This window comes from Poeciliopsis prolifica, unplaced genomic scaffold, assembly GCF_027474105.1.
Source record: "Poeciliopsis prolifica strain line A6 unplaced genomic scaffold, Auburn_PproV2 SCAFFOLD097, whole genome shotgun sequence".
Classification (NCBI taxonomy): Eukaryota; Metazoa; Chordata; class Actinopteri; order Cyprinodontiformes; family Poeciliidae; genus Poeciliopsis; species Poeciliopsis prolifica.
The window spans coordinates 679,195-692,815 of NW_026562472.1; the positions used below are offsets into that span (position 1 = coordinate 679,195).

The 13,621-nt window shown below is 39.5% G+C and overlaps 1 protein-coding gene across 1 annotated transcript; it reads right to left on the reverse strand.

Moving 5' to 3' along the window:
* Positions 1–260: 260 nt before the first annotated feature.
* Positions 261–13,516, reverse strand: LOC129353793 (junctional adhesion molecule B-like). The gene is given in 8 exon segments (XM_055023235.1): positions 261–407; positions 1,002–1,040; positions 1,042–1,190; positions 1,273–1,385; positions 1,445–1,496; positions 2,047–2,124; positions 2,127–2,156; positions 13,222–13,516. Coding segments are annotated over 8 exon segments (903 nt in total).
* Between the last annotated feature and the right edge of the window lie 105 nt (positions 13,517–13,621).

Genomic DNA, 13,621 nt, shown 5'->3' on the forward strand with positions numbered 1-13,621 from the left:
GATCCTTTTCTTTATGCTGAACAAAATGTGTTTATTTGTCAAGGTGAAACGTCTGAGGGGTTTTGTTTGAGTCCAGTGACCAAAATGGAGCTGATAAGAACAGGAAGGCCCAACATTTTTGCAGGGAAAGTCAATTATCTCTGCAGGTTTTCCATGAAAACTAACTGGTAAGTCGTTGTCAGTTTGAGATTTTCTTCCCTCTGTGTCCTTCCAGATGAGACGCAGCCACGGGAAAACAAAAAGACCAATGTTCACGTCCTCTACGGAACCAGAGACGGGACTTTCAGACGGGGAAACAGAACAGCCTTAGCTCTGGTCATGTGCTCGGCCTCGTACATTTTGGGTGAGCCGTTGGACGCCAGGCAGCTGTAGCGATGTCTGCTTTGAACTCCTGCGGAAAAGCAAAACTTCAACTGGGAATCCAGAAAATTAACCACCTGGCAAAACGAAATGTTACAATGGATTTTACACAAAGTCATGTTTGAATCACGTTTTTCTAGCATATTTTAGACCAAAAGTAGTAAAACAAAGTAAAGCGGCTGGTTCAGAATGCTGGCGCTCACATTCTCACTAAAACCAGAACCATGGAGCGGTTCTAAGGTAGAACACTTTCAAATACTCTTACCACTGAAATACATTAAGGACTTGTTGCGTCAACCTTCCAGACCACCCAGGTTGTGGTCTGTTCTGCATGCTGATAAGCAGCATTCAGCTTCTACTCACTGCTAACCTGGAACAAACTGTCAGAAGATGAAACCCTGAGTGAAAACTCATCTGCTTAGCCTGGTTTTAATGATGTAAAGCACTTCCAGCTGTCTCCTGTGTGTTATACAAATAAACCTGGCCTCAGTTTGAGATGATGAAAAAGAGGTTTTATATGGATGGTCTGAATTTGAAAACATTTAAAATCCTGCATATGATAAACTGTCTTTAACCTCAGTTTAGTAAGATAAACGCTCGAGCCGCCTTCTGTTTCTCCCCTCATCTGCATGCAGCCTCACCAGTATTCCCGTGTGGGAGTTGATTAGATGGGTCGCGTTGGGCGTGACGAGGCTTGCTGGTTGACTTGTTGTCCTTGAACCAGGAGTGCGCGGCGGGCGGGACGCTCTGCTGGTCCCGACAGCGCAGCTGGACCGCCGAGCCCGTCACCACCAAGGCAGGGACTTCACATGTGGGAGTTTGCAGTGGCACTGGGTGACAAAGTAAGAAAGGGTGAGTCAGAACTTTGGTTTGTCCAAAAAAAAAAAAAAATCAGTTATGTTTGTTCCTTACCCAAGACGTTGAGGGTCACATTGGTCTCGCCCAGGCTGACCGTGTCCAGGGACGCGCTGATCTCGCAGCGGTGCTCTCTGGCGTCCTCCTGGGTCACTCTGTGCAGGGTCACTCTCTGCTGGGTCACTCTGTGCACGGTCACTCTCTGCTGGATCACTCTGTGCAGGGTCACTCTGTGCAGGTCATCGTCGTCCCGACCATGGTTGCTCGGCCTTCGAAGGGACCTGGGAGGAATGTTGGAAGGTCTTGAAAAGCTGAGAACATTGCAGAAGAAAGACTTTGCAATTTTTAATTTTTTTCCCCATAGTAGCAAATTCAACTGCAGTCAACTTTACTCAGAGCTGGTTTTAAGTCAAAACAAGTGAAGTGATATTGAACTGAATGGATGTTTTCTCAGTTGTAGAGGTTCTGAAACAGAACAGAACGGAGGATTTGGTCAAATTTGCAGAAAAGTTGGGTATGATGAGTGGATTTGCATCAATGATACCAACTTAACTTGCCAGTTTCATAGTGTTAGCATTCAGAGCTGAAGCTCAAATAAACATGCTTCTTAATGAAGCAAGAGCCACAACTGGCTAATGAAGTGGAGGAGGGTGGCAATAGGTCAAAGACAATCATTAACAGGATCTGCCTGCTGAGAGCTTGTGTTCATTACAATTCAGACTTAAAGATGGAAGGTTAAACTTCCACCACACCACTGACCTTCATCAGTAGTTGATGATTAAATCAGCTTATCTGATGTATGAGTGGGACGCAGCTGGGATTAAAACGAACCTCTGAAGCTTCCTTCAAAGTAGACGAAGGAGACATCTTTTGTCTTCTTCTTCCACTTGATGCGCGGGTTCGAGTCTCTTCTGTGTGGAAGAGGCACAACAGCTCTGCATCTGAAAGGTGGGAGAGCGGGACCAATCAGGGGCCTCCATTTTAATGGCCTGGTCTATGCTTTACTGTCGTGCAGAAAGTGGACAGAGGTCATAAGGTTCATTATTAAAGGATTGTGACAGGAAAACATGTTTATATTTGTTGTGCCATTGTCACTGAAGGCCTCTACATCGGTAGAGATATTTTCAGAGCAACAGTTTCCTGAACTAAAACAAGACATGAAATTTCAACAATAGACAATCTGAAACACTAAAGTGACCAAAAACTGAACTCTGACTGGCCTAACATCAGTTTGAACTCGATGGGATGACTGTTAATAGTGTTTTCCACTGGTGGTCACTGGTGAATCATGCATATTTGATTACAGGTGCAGGGCTGGAATCCTGCTGATTCTTAAAAGTGGTGAAACTGTGATTTTACTAAAGTACAATATCATGTGTGCAGAATTATAAAACAGCAATGAGTAATTTTACCCTGGTGAGTAACAGAGGCTTTTTCCGACCATTGTTCTTTCAAATGACAAATCTAAATTTATAAATAAGCAAGAGGCCTTTATTCAGTAGATCAGTTTCCTGTTAGTCTATGACTTCCTGACCTGGCTCCACTGTTGCACCGCTATACGACCAGAGCCCAAGAGGGCTTCCCACTACGCTCGTAACTTAGTTTTAAAGTTAGTAGTCCTGTTAAGCCGCCTCAAGTTAAAGCTTGTCGGACCGAGAGGGAAAGAGACCATCTAGGGAACGATCCACAAATTAGGAGCCAGGCCGATGAGTTGCTCTACATTTCTGAAAGACGTTCACAGGCTTTAAGATCCAACTGGCAGATCAGGTTTGACTGTGTACACTGGGAACGGCAGCCGTTATCCGCTGTTTTATTACACTCTTCCTACCTTTTGGCTCAACTTTCCCTGCTTTCTTCAGCATCGCCTCTCTGTATGCAAACAGAGAACAGAACAGAAAGAAAGGGACTGGGACTCGCAGTTTGCATCATAGTCACTGATTCTCACTGCTTTAATATTTCTCAGTTTGTTTTTGGTGGTGAACTTTTTACATTTCGGTTTCCAGTTAATCTAGAGAACATCAGGGGAAATGGGGACTCAATATGTCACGTCAGGCTCTTACTCTGGTTGTGCTGATTTATTCAGAATTCATGGGATGACGTGGTGACTGGTTCATATTTATTTTAATGTAACGTGGGTTCCTCAGTGTTACTGATGAGCTAATAAAGTTTTTCATAATGTTTTTGTTGGGGGTTTTTTGCATTTGAACAGTTTAACACAGCGGCTATCTTTTATTTAAAACTCTTTATTACAAATATAACATCGAACAGTGGTTTAAAATATGTCAAAATAATATTTGAGTCGGTGGATATGACTGAGGAAGATTGTTAGTGTTTCCCTCTATAAAGTGGAGAAGTGAATAATGATGAAGCATTATCAGGGCTGTAGTTCTCACTATGGCCACCAGAGGGCGGAAATACCCCGCTCTGAAAATACAGGTGAGTCTGTTGAGCTGCTGCTGATTTCTGACTTCTATTAAGTTGATCACGTTTATTTTATTATCATGATAAATATTATTGCCTGTCTTTTGGACTAACAGCTGATTTATTATATATGTGTTATTTACATACAGAAAATATTTATTTTTTTCTGGAAAACAAAATAATTACGATTATTTGCTTTCAGGGCCCAATTATATAGTTTATATCATATCCTAAGAAAATTATGCACTTATGCTTTCTGATAGATTAATAAACTGACAAGCTAAAATGTAATTACGGGAGAATTTGGTTCCTTGTGCTTTACTTTGAAAGAAAGCAAAGGAAGTTCTATTCACATATCAGCTTCCAGCTTTACTCTTTTTGTAGTTACAGAATGTGTCCACTAGGGGGCAGAAGGCTAAGTTAGCGGTTAGCTAGTTTCCCGCTCTTGGCTAAAGAAGCCCTTGTTGCTCTCTTGGTGCTTCTGCTGTGTTATTTCTTGAATCTTATTTTAACATGAAATCGGTGTTTTATCTGTCAGTGTGAACTAGAAGCTCCAAAACAGTTGAAAACAGGCCGCAGACTCTGAGCGGAGCTAGCGATGCTAACAGACTCCAGCAGCAGCTTCAGAGGAGCTGAATCAAAAGCTCTACAACTCTACAAATCTTTGTCGCTAAGATGCTGAACTTCCGGTCTGAAGGTAGGAAAATATTTATGAAAAATTAAATTATCCTTCAAACAGTCAGAATAATGGTGATATTTTTGCTGCAGAGCCGGGAACTGAACATTTAATGTCAGAGCAGGGCGGTTTCTGCCCTCTCGTGGACCCAGATGGTAACTACAGCTACTTGATAAAGTTAGAGCGTTTACAAACCACATTCACTTCCGGTGACTACTTTCACATTAAAAGCCCATAGAAAAAAGTTCTGTTAGCTTTTATTTGAAATAATACATTTTGCTTCTGTTGTTTTTCTCTCTGAAACAGAAAACTGTTATTCAAGGCCGCAAATAAAATTTTACTAATTTCAAACTAAAATAACTGTCAAGTCATAAAAGTATTTAAATAACATTATGTCAAGGGGTGGCCAGGTCATAACACGACAGATCCGTCCTCTTCAGATCTCAAGCAACCAACACACGAAGTTGAACATTTTATAATGTTATTTATTTTAAAAAGATGTATCTTTGGTTTGAGATGTTACAACCTGTGGAGCATATGGCTTCAGAGTGAGCAAATGCCGAAAACAACAAACTAAAGGAAACTACCTGAATATTAACCAATTTACCTAATTAAAGTAAAGAAACCAAATGACAAAAACTAAACTGCATTACTAAGAAAAACAGGGAAAACTAATGAATCATAAACGGCAGCTCCTACAAACTCCACAACTATACATCATTGAACAGACAAACATTGTGGCCTGTTGAGATGAGCTGAGGATGGATGAGGTGAAGTACCTGAGTGAAGTTGGCCCCCCCACCTTCTTCAAATCAGACAAAAATGGTGTCAAACGTTTGTGCTGCGTTTGTGCTGGTTTGTGCAGCAAAAATTTTCGTTTGTGCTGCTATCATTTGAAAGATATAACGAAATGTTTTTAGAGGTCATCAAAGGTCAACCAGCCCCCCCACCTTCTTCAAATCAGACAAAATAGGTGTCAATCAACTCGGCTGCGTTTGTGCACGTTTGTGCAGCAAAATTTTTTGTTTGTGCTACATTGGCTTGAAGATATTGATGAAAAGGTAAAGGTCAAAAGGTCAACCAGCCCCCCCACCTACTTCAAATCAGACAAAATTGGTGTCAAACGTTTGTGCTGCGTTTGTGCTGGTTTGTGCAGCAAAAATTTTTGTTTGTGCAGCTATCATTTTAAAGATATAAAGAAATGTTTTTAGAGGTCATCAAAGGTCAACCAGCCCCCCCACCTTCTTCGAATCAGACAAAATAGGTGTCAATCAACTTGGCTGCGTTTGTGCAGGTTTGTGCAGCAAAAATTTTCGTTTGTGCTGCTTTGGCTTTGAAGATATTAATAAAAGGTTAAAGGTCATAAGGTCATCCAGCCCCCCACCTACTTCGAATCAGACGAAATAGGTGTCAATCAACTCGGCTACGTTTGTGTGCTGGTTTGTGCAGCAAACATTTTTGTTTGTGCTGGTATCATTCTGAAGATATTAAGAAAAATATTCTCCAGGGGTCATCAGAGGTCAACCACTCCCCTGGCCCTACTCACATTTGGAAACATAAATAAATTTGGTGTCAACCAACTGTGCTATGTTTTTGCAGGTTTGTGCAGGATTTTTTTTCATTTATACTGCTATTACAAATTATAGAACTATAAAATATTATGAGTTATATAAATAATAAGGTCATCAAAGGTCAACCAGCTCCCCTAACTTCTTCGAATCAGGTAAAATGGGCGTTAATAGACTTGACTACATTTGTTCAGCAAAAATGTTTGTTTGTACAGCTATCATTTTAAAGTTATTAAAAGAAAAGTGTCTAGAGATCATCAAAGGTCAGCCAGCCCCCCCACCTTCGTATCAGACAAAATAGGTGTCAATCAACTCGGCTGCATTTGTGCTGGTTTGTGCAACAAAAATTTTTGTTTGTGTTGCTTTTGCTATGAATCTTACATACTGCAGGCCCAAGTGGACAAACTTACCTTGATGCACTGCTATGAAGTATTGAAAAGAAGTGCTGATGATTGCTGTCGATAATAACATTAACATTGACCTCAAAAAGGCTGAGTACATGCTAAGCACATGTTCTGTTCTTATTTTTGTATTTCAAAAGTACAGTTTGTCTAATAGCACCCTCTAGTGATGAGAAGCTAAGATACAGGTCACCGAGATTGTTTTGGGAGGTGATGTACCAAACTATTCATTTTAGATGAGACCTAATTTGAATTGAATTTCGTCCATGTTAAAAGTAAATTCTTTATGTTCATGTGTTAGCAACTTACACGGCAATTTAAATGAAATTGACAGTTTCAGCATGAACAGATGTTCATTGACCTTTTAAAGCAAAACTAGCAAAAAATTTAAACTATAATGGATATCTTCAAAGCAAAAGCAGCACAAACGAAAATTTTTGTTGCACAAACCAGCACAAACGTAGCCGAGTTGATTGACACCTATTTTGTCTGATACGAAGTAGGTGGGGGGGCTGGATGACCTTTTGACCTTTAACCTTTTATTAATATCTTCAAAGCCAAAGCAGCACAAACGAAAATTTTTGCTGCACAAACCTGCACAAACGCAGCCAAGTTGATTGACACCTATTTTGTCTGATTCGAAGAAGGTGGGGGGGCTGGTTGACCTTTGATGACCTCTAAAAACATTTCTTTATATCTTTAAAATGATAGCTGCACAAACAAAAATTTTTGCTGCACAAACCAGCACAAACGCAGCACAAACGTTTGACACCAATTTTGTCTGATTTGAAGTAGGTGGGGGGGCTGGTTGACCTTTTGACCTTTACCTTTTCATCAATATCTTCAAAGCCAAAGTAGCACAAACAAAAAATTTTGCTGCACAAACCTGCACAAACGCAGCCGAGTTGATTGATACCTATTTTGTCTGATTTGAAGAAGGTGGGGGGGCTGGTTGACCTTTGATGACCTCTAAAAACATTTCGTTATATCTTTCAAATGATAGCAGCACAAACGAAAATTTTTGCTGCACAAACCAGCACAAACGCAGCACAAACGTTTGACACCATTTTTGTCTGATTTGAAGAAGGTGGGGGGGCCAACTTCACTCAGGTACAGGACCTGAGTCTTCAGCTTCTATATCCGTCACCTCCGAGGCCAGCAATTGGACGTCTCCATCGTCTTCCAGGAACCAATCAGAGAGAGGCACCTGCATACTCATATGTGCATAATTAAATGATGCCAACCGTAACATTTAACAGCCACAAGCTGAGGCTTCACAATCTGGATTTATCATCCAGTTGCTGCTTTTCCTTTTCGTTGGACTCAAGAACTTTCTCAGGTTTTGTCAGGAACAAGTTGAAGAATTTTCATTTGATTTTTGGGGCTTCATTTGGGTTTTTAGCAGGAATCGACCCAGGAAAGGGCTTTCCATGTGGAATGGGCCTGTCTGTCTCTGTCTTCTGCTCATTTCTTACATTTAAAAGTTCACTCAGCCTCAGTTTTCGGGGACGATAACTTGGTTATTTTTGCAACTTCTGTTTTTTTCTGTTCCTGCTCTGCTCTGCAAATTAAAGCAATGAAAATCTTACTGAAGTTGTTGAAATCAGATTATTGAGATCATCACCTCTAAGAGTTGTTCATGGTGTGAAATGCTGGTTGCTCAATAAAATTCCCAGATGGTTTTATGGATTCCTTTGATCCAGAAAGTGATCCTGAAGTCTGTTTTTCCAGATTTCCAGAGCGAGTCGTGTTAGAGGAGAAGCTGCCGTTAACGGTGTGGCTGGAGGTTTGCTTTGCTGCAGCTGCTCGGTCTGACCTGATGAAGTGAGGTTTGGTGTTCGGATGCTCGGCAGTTAGAGGCTTAAACAGAACCCTGTTGACCCGCTTGGTACCAGCCCATCAGGCTCAGGAGGTTCTGGATCCTTTGAGTGGAGATCTGGTTCAGGCTGATTTACTGTGGAGAGATCAGCTTGATGTGAGAAACACTTCCTGGTCTCTGATGATGATGGTGGTGCTGGTTCCGTCCTTCATCAGAACCCGGACATCATCAATCATTTACAACCTGGTCTCTATAGCAACTGCATCTCCATGTCCCAAACGGGTTTTCTGCATCACCTGCTGCTCCGGTTGAGCCCAGAGCTCCCAGTTGGCCTCAGCATGCAGCTCCAGTCCAGTCTGGACCGGCACCATCATCCCAGTCCACACCAGAGAGAAGAATCAGAACCAAACCCAGTGGTTCTGCAGGCAGACAGGAAGACAAAGCAGTGGTTCTGGTGAATATTTAACTGGATCCAACATGGAGACCAGCTTCACTCTTTCTGGGAGAAAATATGAACAAAACCATCAGGAGGAAATTTAAAGCTTCATCACCAGTAACCAGAACCAGTAGCTGCTGCTGGTTCTGGGTGGATCAATCAGTTAGATCCAGTCATGAAGACGAGGATCAGAGAAAAACAAATTCTGTCTCAGGTTCTGTTTGGCTGACATGAAACCAGTTTGCTGAACGTTTGAATGTTTTCTGCTCAGTTGGAGGAGCAGAGAGTCGGGTGGGAGGACGAGATGAAGATCCAGGAATTCAGCAGAAGATGGAAGATCAGAATCTGAAGGAGGACAGAGCAGAACCTGCAGGATCCATCAGTCCGTCTGTGAGGACTGACCGGTCCAAACCAGAACCTCCAGACTTCAGGACTGAACCTGGACCCTCAGACAGAAAGTAAGAAACCAGTTTCTATCTGATTCATGTGAATCTATGGAGATCAAATATAAACGATATGAACTGATTGATCTGCAGTGTTTGATAAAAAGTCACTTCATTTTCTTACATATTAATTTAAATTTAACCCTCCTTTATGTTCGTGGGTCTATTTGAGTGTTTCATCATGTAAATATGAAAGAAAAATATTTTCAAGAAAGTGTCTGTCTGTGTGTGTAGTTACATTGTGTCACCACAAGAGGGCAGTACAGAGTGAGTAACTGACAAAAAACAAACCCAAAATGTAAATAATCTTCAGTTTATTACTGTGTTCAAATATTTTTAAAAGCTTCATTGACTTTTCAATTTTATTAATTGTTCTGTAGATGGTTTTATCCTGCTGGATGTCCTGATCTCAGCTGCTTGAGTTTTATCACTGATGTGATTCCATCAACATCATGTTTATAGTTTTTCTAGACTTTGATTCTCAAAATTACTCACAGTTAATATTTCTACAAGGATTTTTACTGAATAAAATGGAACGTTTACTTTTCAATCACTATATTTCCATCAAGAGTAACAAGAAAATATTACTATTTCTAAGTAGCTGCTGTTGTCTGAATTATTTTAGTAATACATTTCCATCTCTAATAACATGCAAGTACAAAATATATAGATTAATAGGTACAGGATTAAGTCAATGTATGTTTAGTCATCAGAAACTCCTTTGTGAAAAGTTTAAAGTTTATCAGTTTTGTGATGGTTGAGCTCCTCTTAAAGCTCGTCTTAAAACCCATCTATTTTACTTGGCTTTCAACTCTAGCGAGATCTAGTTTTACATTGTATGTTTGTTTGTTTTAAACTGTAAGAGTTTTTATTTGTTTTTATCTATTTTATGTACAGCACTTTGTATCAGCTGTGGTTGTTTTAAAGTGCTTTATAATTAAAGTTGGTATGGTATAAGTTCATATTGCCCTCTGGTGGTGAATTGTCGAAACTACAGACATTCTTCAAGGACATTTTTCAGCCAGATTTATTGTTGCTTTGTTTTAATGTTCACTTTAATGTTAATGCCGTTAAATAAAAGTGACTGCAGGATTTTATTCATTCTGACTTTTACCAGAAAAACGTCCTTTAAAGAGTTTAATACAGAAGCTTTATTTTATTATTTAAACCTGTATTCATTTCAGCTGTAACACCAAACAGTGAATTAAAAGATGTCATAATAATATTTGAGTCAGAAAACGGTGATAAACTGTTAGTTTTTCTTTATATAAATTGGATATTAAATGTAAACAATGCAGCATTATCCGGACTGTAGTTCCCACTATGGCCATCAGAGGGCGGAAATTTCCCGCTCTGAATATAGAGATCAGTTTGTAGAGCTGCTTCTCGTTTCTGACTTCTGTCAAATTGATCATCTTTCTCATTATATATATTTATATTAGCATGGTATGTCTAATGGATTGACAGCTGATTTAATAGAACCATGTGTTATTTATGTATAGATAGCACGTCTTTATATCATAAGTAAATCACAGTTCAGTTTCCTGAAGAAATAAATAACTAGTTTGTTCGCCAACATGGTGAGTTTCCGGTTTAGAGTCAGGAGAATATTTATGAAAATAAAATTTTTCTGGAAAACAGAATAATTGTGATGATTTTGCTTCGAAACACTATTTTACTATTTATATCACACCCTAAGAAATTTACACAGTCATGCTTTCTGTTAAAATAATTAAGAAGCTAAAATGAACTTACAGGTGAATTCAGTTAATCGTGTTTTACTTTGAAAAAACCTTTTATATTAAATTTTTCTCCATTAGATATTTTCATCCTGCTCTATATTCTGATCTCAGCGGGTTGGATTGATCACAGCACATTTTTATTGTTTCTATTTTTCAGGCTTTGATTCTCAAATTTATTGACATTTAATCTTTTGGGAGGATTTTTGTGAAGTAAGTTTTATTTTATTTTCCATTTATTAACCTTGCAGTGACTTTTTAGCAACATTAATTTAAGTTGCTTTTATTCGACCTGATAAAGTGAAATAACTTCATCAAATGATCTGGTTGATTAATATGAGGAATATGATAATTCACCACTAGAGGGCAGTGAGCGCTAATAATCAATCCTCCACCAAAACTTGTTTGTTCTGCTGGTTTTCTGCTGAATCCATGAAAAAAGCTGCTCAGTTTCGGATCTGCTTCATTAAAAGCAAAATCTAAATACTGAAGGTTTTCAATCTTTATTCTAGTTTTGTTGTTTCACTCTGTGAGTCACGTGACGTCATGTGGAAAAGAAACTGAAAGCAAGTTTGGTTTCTTCAGAACAGCGTCCATTTTGAGTCGCAGCAGGGAAACAACTTGTAAATAACAGTAAGTGTTGCCGCTCCGTGTTTCTCCAGGTCTCTCCGGGTTTCTCCGTATCTCTCTCGGCTCTCTGGAGTCTTTCTAACCGATGAATCACAGCAGCTTCCTGGATTCTCCACCACCGGGTCGCTCGGCTCTCCTGTTTACTTTCTTAAATGTCTGATCTAGACAGGAATTAGTCAGAGGTTAAATGAAATGCTTTATTTTGAGAGCATTTCACAATTTCACTTCACTAATAGGTTGATTTGTGGTAATAACACTGTTACTGATGATTGACACATTTGTGAGGTAAAAATAAAGATAATATTTATCTGTAGGAGTTCTTCTTGCTTTGTAAAATATTATTACTCAGGGGTGATACTTAGGACTCTGTGTTTACGGTTCACTAAAAATGTTTTCCTGACAGTCACAAAAATTCCCATTAAATTCCATATGAAATGAATGAGGGTCATTTTTGACCCACTCAAAGGGGTCGAAATATAAAACATGCTATTTATTCAAATGTATGAAAGGTCAATCAAAAATTTATTTGCATGATATCAGTGACATATTTTTAGGAATATCTGGAATATGAAGTGATGAAAACATCACTACAAAGATATTGCAAAAAGATGACATCACCGGGTCAAAAAGGACCCTCTTAGGCATCAGAGGGTTGACCTGGTGAGTGGTCAACTCTATGATACAACTTTTTAAAACTAATTAAAAATACTTTTTTTCTTTTTAGCTTTTAACCCAGAGTGAGCTAAGATCTCTGTCTTAATGCTGCGCTACTTGAATTGGTGATGTTTTGATTTCTATTTTCTTACAGTTGCTTTAATGTTTTTTATTTTTGTACACTTTGATCAGCTGCAATATTGTACTTCATGAGCTTTAGAATAAAGTGGTATGGATTTACCATGACAGCAGCACCAGCATCTAAAGCTGACCTGTTTGTGTAGAGTGTGCAATAATGAACATTTCAAATTTAACCTAAATAAATTAAAGTAACTTTTTACAGTGGATCAGTGTTCTTGATGCAGGAACTGTCAGTGTAAAACCTCTGCTGTTTAACCTAAAAAAAAGAACAAAGACATTGTGAACTAGTTTCTCTGCTTGTTGAAATCAGCAGAAAGTGAATCACATCACTCCGTCCCTCAGCAGGCTGGGGTTCAGCAGAAACATGTTTTTCTTATCTGTGGATCAGAACCGGCTTTATGCAGTCCACAGATTTTCTCTCTTCCTCCTCACTGAGATTCGTCTTTTTCCAGGTTTTCCTCTTGTTGCTTCTTACAGCAAGAAGAAACTCTTTGTCTCTCAAAGCTCTGCTGGAAAACTGCATGTAGATCCAGACTGACTGATCCAGAACCAGTTGCCAACTCAACAAAAGAAATTGTTTAGGCTAAAATCAGAATCAGGAGGTCAGGCTTTTTAAAGTTCAGTGATCGGCCTGAAAACTGCCATCGGTGCATCCCTAAAATAACTTAGTAATATCTTTAAATGGAGCAATAATAATAATTTAAACACATTTTATATCAATTGTATATTTACATTCAGTTTCTAGCTAAAAATGTTGCATTAAATCAAATCAAATCAAATTTGATTTGTATGGCACATTTCAGCAGCAAGGCATTTCAAAGTGCTTTACATCATAAACACAAGAACACAAAGTCATGCAACATAGAATAGACAATACATTGTTACATATTACATTAATATGCCTCTTTATATTGAATTTCTATTCTGAGACAAATCAATTGACTAAATATGTTTCAGGCCTCGCTGAGTGAGGGGGGCTTCATCCCCCTATAAAACCAGCTGTTTACCCATGATTCCTTGCAGTTGATCCAGCTGGTATTTACCCATAATTCCTTGCAGCGGGTCCAGCTGGTATTACCCATGATTCCTTGCAGCAGGTCCTGCTGGTATTTACCCATGATTCCTTGCAGCGGGTCCAGCTGGTATTTACCCATAATTCCTTGCAGCGGGTCCAGCTGGTACCTCAGCTGGATGCTGTGGTCCCTGAAAGCTGCTTTGTGACTCTTTAGCTGAGAGGAAATCCTGCTGAGTTGCACACAGAGGCTGACATGTTGCTGAGATCCCAGCTGGACCCGGTTCTGTCTGGAGGAGAGCTGTGGACCCGACCTGAGCTGCTGCTCCCTCAGAACCTCCTGAACACTGACTCCCTCCATACAGATTTACAGTAGAGCCAAATGTTCACTTCTTCATTCACCTGATTCACTTGATTCTCTGAACACATGATGGGAACCAACTTTCTGCTCCAGTTACTGGAACTG